The sequence below is a fragment of the Manacus vitellinus genome, unplaced genomic scaffold, assembly GCF_001715985.3.
Source record: "Manacus vitellinus isolate BGI_N305 unplaced genomic scaffold, ASM171598v3 scaffold_28_pilon, whole genome shotgun sequence".
Taxonomy (NCBI): domain Eukaryota; kingdom Metazoa; phylum Chordata; class Aves; order Passeriformes; family Pipridae; genus Manacus; species Manacus vitellinus.
In genome coordinates this window covers 9,782,951-9,791,537 of record NW_021940122.1, presented here as the reverse complement: position 1 = coordinate 9,791,537, position 8,587 = coordinate 9,782,951, and the positions used below count along the sequence as shown (strand labels likewise).

At 54.2% G+C, this 8,587-nt stretch overlaps 1 protein-coding gene across 1 annotated transcript; it reads left to right on the top strand.

Annotated features, from left to right (window-relative positions):
- The first annotated feature begins 6 nt into the window (after positions 1-6).
- Positions 7-8,205, top strand: PIANP (PILR alpha associated neural protein). Its single transcript, XM_008929144.3, has 6 exons — positions 7-225; positions 6,561-6,629; positions 6,771-7,336; positions 7,478-7,559; positions 7,807-8,034; positions 8,184-8,205. Exons 2-6 carry the CDS (start codon positions 6,613-6,615, stop codon positions 8,203-8,205), a joined length of 915 nt encoding a protein of 304 aa, XP_008927392.2. The 5' UTR covers positions 7-225; positions 6,561-6,612.
- The last annotated feature ends 382 nt before the right edge of the window (positions 8,206-8,587 follow it).

The window sequence follows — 8,587 nt, the reverse complement described above, 5'->3', positions numbered from 1 at the left end:
AGGGGCTGGACCAGTCCTCGGCAGCTGTTTATTTCAAGGCATCTCTCGCTCCCTCTCCCTCAGCCAAGGCTCAGCCTCAGCAAACCTTCCTCCTCCTCCTCCTCCTCCTCCTCCTCCTGTTCTCCTTCCTTCGTCCTGGCCATGAGAGGCACGGGCAGCAGCAGCTGTGCTCCCCCAGCCCCCTGCTCCGCCGCCCCGGCTGCGCCCCACTCGTCTCCTCGCAAGGTAAGTTCATCCTCTCGGCCCGGGCTTGGGGGACAGAGTAGGGACAGGGCTGCAGGGGTGGGGGGGAAAGGGGGCTCCATGCCTATCTCCAAGTCATCTCTCCCCGTCTCCTTCCCTGTGTCCTTTCTCTCCTTTTTTCTTTTCCCTTTCCCCATCTAGGTGCTCTGTCTCCTTCTAGCCGGCTGTCTCCTTCCTCCCCCCTTCTTTTCCTCCTCTTTCAGTCTGGGGCAGGGGATGCCCGAGGGGATGGGAGGGAGGGGGCACAGCCGAGGCATCGCTGCCTCTTGCCCTCCAGTTTCGGGCTCCATCACAGACCTGTTGTGCTGGAGCACTGGAGCCTGTGCTGAGGAAGGCGACTTCAGCCAAATTGGCGCAGCTGGAGGAAGGAAACAGAGGGGTCAGTCCCTCGTGCTGCCTGGCCAAGGGTGCACCATGCAAGAGAGAGCAATTCAGACGTGGAGACTCAGCACTTGAAACACTCAGATGCCCGGGAACAGTAGGAAACTGGGAGGCAGAAGATTGGCAGACTCATAACATGTATTGCAGGCAGGCACTAGATGGCAGGGGACCGGCATCCTAGAGTGCTGCTTGGAATGGGGCCACATTCACAGTTCCCAAATGCAGGGAGACTTAAGCTCAGAGGACCACTGATGGGCTTCACATGCCCATTCCCTAGCTACCAAAATGTCCAAATGCATCATCACCCTTCCAGCCCTGCATTCTGCCCCAGCTTTAGGACTTCCATACCCAGCCCCTAAGTGCTCAGGCTGGTACCCTGGCACAGGAATTCCCACTGGCAAGTCACCAAATGCTGCAGGACCTGCACTGATTCAGGACAAGCAGTGTCAGCCCCTCCATGGTCCTACTGGATCCTCCTGGGTACTGTCACCAACCCTCTCAGCCTCAGACACCAGGTAGAGCAGCCTGACGTGAGGCACTGCATTCCGACTGCCTGCCCCAAGATGCAGCCTGCTCTGTGAGCTGTTGTCCCCAGCCCCATGCATAGTGGGAACTCTTTCCCCAGATGGGCTTGGCATCTCCCATCCCAGGGTACCAGCATTTGGATTCACACTCCCAGCTGCCAAAACTCCTCCGAGTGCAGCAGAATTACCTCCCTGGGGCAGCTGCCCTGAGATTCCTCCCTTTCCCTGTCCCCACCCAGCTGAATACAGCAGGATGTATATATAACCCTTTTTCACCAACACTGGGCTTCCTGCTTTCTGTTCCAAACCAGTAACAACTGCATCTCTGGCTCTTGGACCATGAACTCTGGGATGTTCATGACCACTGAGAAAAATACAGATGTGGGATGCCCAGGGCACCGTGCAGTGCATGTCAGAGGCTTGCTGCCAGTGCATGGACTTGCTCTGCTCAGTGCTTGGAGATAGCTGCCAGGTTCTGTGGTCCCAGATCACAATCTCATATTGGTAGCTGTCACCGTAGCCCTTAATGCTGGCTCGGAGTTTAAAAAATTACAGCCAACCCAGCGTTCCTTCTCTGTGAGGTGGGCTGGGTCCTCCTAAGGTTTGTTTTGATTTTTTTATCACTATTTTGAGTGGGATTGTTGCCGTGGGGGAGCTGGGTGAAGCAAGGATTTGCATGAAGCTCTCGGTGCTGCGGGGTTGCTAATGGCGAGTGTTATTTCAGCCAGCAGCAAGTTTCATAATCTTGGCCCAGCTCCTGTGAATGTTCTGTTTCTCAGGGTCATGAGCCTCTTTAACCTTCTTCCATCCCTTCTCCCTCTCCCCAAACTGGTTGGAAATTTCATTGTTCCAGTGGAATATATCCGTCATGTGAGGTCATCGCTGCATAAGGAGAGGTGATTGATTGCTTAGGTCACTGGGGCCTGTCCCATGCTGGGCTTTGAATGCTGGTTTGGAGACCTTGAACTAGACTCTATGCTCAAAGGCGAGGTGATGTGGGGTGCAGAGGGGTATGGTGATGCTTTCCCAGCAGCTTGAGTCGCTGAACAAACAGACTGCTGCATTTTGAACTAGCTGGAACACTCTGAGAGCAGACAGCTTCATTCCTAGAGGCACAGTATCACAGCAGTCAAGCTTGAGATGTTACAAAAATACAGATAGATCATCATCTGCCAGCTGAGCCAGACAGAATCGGGTGCAACTCTTTTCCCAACCCCAGATGGAAGGCGACTCTACCCGCTTCTCGCTAACACGGCTTGTGTGCGCTCGGCTTCATCCAACTGCTCTCCAGTCAGAGTTGATCTCGGCTAAGCATCAAGAAAGCTGTGCGATTCTAGAATTTAAGGCCAGAGGGACCATTTTGATCATCGAGACTGACCTACAGCAGAGCACAGGCCAGAGAATTTCACCAATTTAATTTCCTGCACCAAGCCCATAACTTCTGATTGAACTGTAGCATCTCTTTTAGGAATACAGCCAGGCAAAGGCTCCAGGCAGTAAGGAACACACCACTTGCCCAGGTAAATTTTGCTGGTGTGTGACCCTCTTTATTAATAGTATTGTTCCTCACTTGAATTTGTCAAACTTCAGCATTTTGTAACAGAAGGTTACAGATTGCGTTTGATGCGAGGGAGCTACAGCATGGTTATTGCCTGCACACGTCTGGCACCTTGGCTCTATTATTCCTGTGACTTTTTTATTTGGACAGGATTTATCTATGGGATGATGGTATACAAGAGTCCTGAACATGGAGAAGGAGTTATCATCATCAGATCCTAGGGCTTTCCTGGGGCATGGTAGCATCTGAACTCCAGAGCTCAGGGTGTCACATTCAGGGTTTAGTTTGAGCTCCCTGCTCGGAACAGGAGTGCAGCAGGCTTTGCTCCTAGCCATTAGGTAGGATGTAAATTCCCAGCCCTCCTTGGTGAACTGGTATATATGCTTTAGGGCATGGCTACCGAGATCTGCTCTCTCATGTCCCAGAAGTGGTGGATCCATGCTGCAGGAGACTTACAGAGAGGGAGGAAGCACAGATGGGTCCCTGATGCTGGGGAACAGCAGTGGATTCATGTTTCCATTCTGCAAATGCAATGAGAGCAGCTCCTAACAGATTAGCCCCAGTCTGTACTGATGGTGGGGTCCATATGCAGTAGCAAAGAACAATGTAATTCTTACTCGCTGCTTTCAAGCACCAAGATTCACAAACTGAGCTCAATGAAGTGCCCTGGGGAAATAGCTTTGTCATTCACACTCTGTCATCTGTGCATCACAGGACCGGAACGCTGTGGTGAAGGCTCTGTACCTAGAGTGAAAGTGTACAGGTTCCTGTTCAGACTCTGGGAGTAGCCCTGTCTGGTTTTATTGCAATTAGAGCTGGGAAACACATATGAAAGCAAGAGTTATGTCATGAGGTACTGGTGCAGAAATCCAATCTCTCTGCTCTGGTGCACAAAGTCTTCTTGCACGGTGTTAAGGTGGGATTTATGCATCCAGGTAGTAAGAGCATTGGTGTCCTCTCTTCCTCTCTGAAGATCTAACAGTTTATTCAGGATCCACACTGGGAGCTGCACACAGAGCCAAACAAGGGGCATGTGTTACGCTTGCCCTCCAACGCAGCAGGGTCTGTGCCCAGGACACAGTCCCAAATGCCAGTGGCTGACCGCAGAGTGCCCCAGACATGCTTTGTCTGCTAGTTTTTCAATAAACCACAGAGACATCCATGCTCTGTTTTGAACATAAACTCTCCATGCACAGCGGCGTCCAGCCTGCACTGGCTGGCATTTCCACCCACAGCTTTCATGCTATGTGCTGCTCCCAGCTCCTCCACAACCAGGCCTGGGTCTGCCAGTGCAGGACACATTCACTCTGTCTTCGGCCACGACCTGATTAGCAAACCAGAATGTGTCAGCTGAGACTGACTGACATTGCCTCATTCCCGCGCTCATTTGGAGTCATCTTTGGGATGGGGGCACTGAGAGTCACCGGCTCTTCACAGGCAGCAGAACCTGTGCACAGCAGTGTCTCAGGTCTGAGGTTTACGCCGCGTGTCCGGGCTGTCACCTCCCCAGCATCGTGTGTACATGAGGTGGTCAGTGCTGGGGCTCACTCCTTCCCCTCATTACAGCTCATTACAGCCATTACCTGCTACGTAGGGCTGAAATTTAGACTACTGGGTGTGAAAGCCATCCAGGATTTGGCTCTGTAGGGTTTCTTATTCCCAGGCTTTAGATCCTGGAAATCCATAGTCTGTGGTGCTGTTGCTGGAACTCACAATCTCAGCTGAGACGTACAACGAGGTCTCCATTATAAGACCTCCCAACAAGCAAGGACAGCGCAGTGAGCCAGCACACCTACACCCAGTTCATGTTTCTCAGGGTAGAGCCACTGCTGTTAGGAGGAGTGATAGAGGTTACACTTGCACCTCTACCGTACCACATACACCCTGAAGGACTGGCACTGAGGTCTACCAGTACCTGGAGAAGACCTCCCCTTCTGGGATGGCTGCATCCACATCTGCTGCCTGATGCAAAACAGCCCACAGCCCCTGAAGATTTGAGCTGTGACTGAGAATGCCGTGCAACAAAGAGAGCAGGCTCTTCACCCTAGGAATCTACTGTCTCATGGTGAGTGCCAGGCATGGCCCCAGGCACTCCAGGCCACCTTGAAACCACGTGTGCAGCTTGTGTGCCCTCTAGCCTGGAGACTCACACAAGGAGGTCCTCGATGCTTGGAATTCCCCTCCTTTTCAAAGTCCAAAATAAATCCTGTCACGGATTTGTGTTGCCAGACATGATCTTCCACGGCATCATGATCATAATCCAGATGGCCAAGATCTCCCCAGTCTCTGCCTTTGTAAGAATCTTACTCCATTCTGCTGCCTCTCTGCAGAGCTGCATTTTAACACTGAGTCCCCTCCAAGGCTTAGAGGTTCAGGAGCAAAGTACAAAGAAATGCTGAGAATAGCTGCTCTTTTCTCCTCATCTTCATCTCAGGATCCCTCCAGAGACTGATCTTGCCCCGGAGGGAGGGGCAGGGCACATTAGCCAACAATTCTTTTTTTTTCTGTGAACTTTGTTTAAATATTTAACAGAAGGAAACTAAAAATATCCTCGGTTAATGCAGCAGGAGCTAGACAGCTACTTACTCTTGGGTGCCCTTCCTTCCCAGCCCCTCTCCTCAGGTGTACATCACAGCAAGCAGCAGGCTCTTCCCTCAGCAAGAGGAAGCCTCCCATGCAGGAGGGGCTGAAGTTTTAGTTCAGGACTTGGGCTGAGCAGGAGCGGATGGCAGTAACCCCCTGGGAGCCGGGAGGTGCAGCACAGCTTGCTCAGGGCTGGAGGTGCAGGGTTGGCCTCTGCATTCACTCCCTCAGCCAAGCATCCCTGTTTCTTCACCCTGGCAGCCACAGGAGGGCATGACCGTGGGTTGTCGGCATTCATGCTTTCCTCTTCACAGTGAAGGAGTGAGCTGAACATCTTGCATGATTTTTTTTTTTTTCTCCCGTATGTGCGTGCGGTTGCGGAGAGGATCTGGGGTCAGGCACATAACAGCTCACCGGGGAAGGGCCGGCACCGCGCTGTGCACAGCCAAGGGAAGGGGCAGACAGCATGAAGGGCAGCCGTGCTACCACCGGACTGATGCTGGAGGGTGGTGCGTGTCCGGTGCAGAAATCCAGCTGAGGGGACCTCCCCTTACTCCGTATTATTGCTGCTCAGCAATGGGAGGCAAGAGAGAAAGGGGAGGAATAAGAGAGAAAGGGAGGGATGGGACAGTGCAGAGGACATTAGGATGAGGAGTGTGGGAAGGTAATTTTATGTTAGCTAAGAGGAAAGTAAATACTAAATATTTGATAGGCATAGTTTTTCTCTCAAATTCTTTAGTAAGGCTGGACTTTTCTGGCTGATTCGCTCTCTTTCTCAGTCTTCTTGGTTTATCACTCTCGTGCTTCCCCTCTCGCTCCCTTGCTCTGGCACACAATGAAGAGGCTCTTTTTTAATAAATGGATTACACGCTCTACACTATAAATAAACACAGGAATTAAGATTCCAACTTGTTTTAGTGATAAGCAAACAAAGATCCCGAATCCCCCTCTCAGCCCTCATACACTAGAGTCCCTGGGGAAGCTGCGCATGTGCTTCAGCACGTGTGCTCCAGACATCATTCCTGGCTTTTGTGAGCATATGCTAACACGTGTGTTTCTGTGCAGTGTTGAGATCAGGGGCACGATACACCTCTGTGCAGGAGAGCATGAGGGCACGAGAGCAGGACAGCGTGCACATGTGGGTGCATGGACTCCCCTTATCCTGCCTGCCAGAGCCGGGAGCTTGCCTGGGGTGGCACACACTGCCTGCAGGGAGACAGCCATCACCGCTGTGCGAGGGGACACTGACACCTCTCCTTTTTGGTTCCCAGTGAAGAAGATGAGACAAGATCCTCACTGAGCAAAGACGCTGTTGCATCTAAGATGGAGCCCAGTGCTTGGTAGGTTCACAGCTTCCCACATCGGCAGGTGAGGAGGGAAGACAACAGGAGTGTGGGTGGTGGGCTGCTTCCAGCTGCCTGGCCTTTCAACAGGAGGGACATTTCAGATAAGGCTGTCTTCTTCCTCCCCCCACCCTGCAGCAGGATGCCTCCACTCCTCTCCTGCATCCACTCCCTGCAGCTGTGGCATCTCCTCCTCGTCATCTCGGCCATCCCTCCTCCTGGCATCTGGTCTCTTCGCTCTCGCGTCCCAATGGCCTCTCGGCCTCTTTGCACCCGTCGGAGCCCCTCAGCCCCACGGCCCATTTGCATCTGGGAAAGGACCTCGCTGCCGGAGCGGGATTCTCGCTCGGCCCAGCTGCGCCAGCGTGCCCTGCCTGCCCGGGGAGCAGAGCTGCGGCACGTCGTGCGGCTGAGGCGTCAGGCGGCGGGGGCCCGTCCTGCCACTCCCTCCGGATTTGAGGACGGCATGCCCTCTTCCCAGTACCCCTGGGCCATCGTGTGGGGTCCCACGGTGTCAGATGAGGATGGAGGGGACACAAACTCAGCCAACCCAGGCTTCCCACCGCTGGGATACACCTTTGTCTCTCCGCACGGGATGGCAACGGCACAGCCCAACTCCCATTCACTCCTGCATAATGCGGGGCTCAACCTGCGGGAGACCCCGGCCACCCTGCGGCCCTTCCTGTTTGGGCCCCGGGGGGAAGGTAAATTTGCCCTTTGCTTCTTTCACCTCCTGTCCCTGCAGGAGCAGCTCCTTCTGCAAAACTTAGATGTAACCTCCCTGCTGCTCTCTGGGGACCGGTGGGAGTGGCCATCACACTCCCCTCTCTCCCTTTGCCTCGCAGGTGTGGACCCCCAGCTGTACGTCACCATCACCATCTCCATCATCATTGTCCTGGTTGCCACTGGGATCATATTCAAGTTCTGGTGAGTAGGGTTTGGGCCGCTGGAGGCTCTCACCATGCTGGTGTCTGCAGGTGGGTGGGCAGGAGGACTGTGGGCTTGGGACCCATTTGTCCCACGGGTGCAGATCTGGTGCTGCAAGCCCTTGGAAGGTTTGGCACATGGCCAAGTTGGGCTCTAACACTGAGCGTAGTGGGGTCCTTCCCACAGATCTGTCTGTCATTTAGGGCAGAGGCTTGTCTTTTTCCCTCACCCCTTGCTCTCTCCAAAGCTGGGACCGTAATCAGAAACGCCGGCGTCACTCGGGGCAGCAAAGCAGTGGGAGGCAGCAGGAGAGCCAGCAGCCTCTCACGGACCTCTCCCCCACCACCGTCAGCATCCTGGGGCCCTACGGTGACTCCCTGGCCCCCACGCCTGAGGCAGAGGAGTCCAGGCAGGGCCAGGAGGGTGTGGAGAAACTGGGTGGCCATGGGAAGAATGCAGCCTTCCAGCTCAACCGGTGAGTGGCCAGTGAGCCAGGCAGGAGGGGGTAGCAGAGGACAGCGGGACAGGTAGAATGAGGCACGGTAAAGGTGCCATTGGTTAGTGGGGGTTGTGGGTTGGGGCAGTGTAAGCGTTAATTAATTTCCAATTCTCTCTTTCCCCCAGAATCCCACTGGTGAACCTGTGACGCTCCTGGGAGAGGCTGAGCTCGCTCCCCCCACCCTCCTGTCACAGCTGGCGAGTGCAGATTCCTGCTGCCTCTGCTACCCCAGGAAACAACAATCTCCTTGTGCCACGGCCCACCACCACCATTATTAACTAACCCCACTGGGATGTGCCTGGGCAAATGGACGAGCTGGGCCTCCTTAGCCTCCTGCTGGGGGAAGGTTGGGAACCCCCCCACCCACGCAGGACAGGGGGATGGGAGAGCAGGATGCTGGGAGGGAAGACAGCTGGTGGTGGTCCCAGCCCCTCTCCTCGCATATGTGCGCAGACACACTTGGATCTCCATGACTCTCTCACCAGTGCATGCCTGACATTGGGTGTAGGCAAGGTGGAAAGGCATACCC

Coding starts and splice junctions, on each gene's coding strand:
- PIANP (XM_008929144.3), top strand. Junction 7,337..7,477: donor GTTTGGGCCCCGGGGGGAAG/GTAAATTTGCCC, acceptor TTTGCCTCGCAG/GTGTGGACCCCCAGCTGTAC. Junction 7,560..7,806: donor GGGATCATATTCAAGTTCTG/GTGAGTAGGGTT, acceptor CTCTCTCCAAAG/CTGGGACCGTAATCAGAAAC.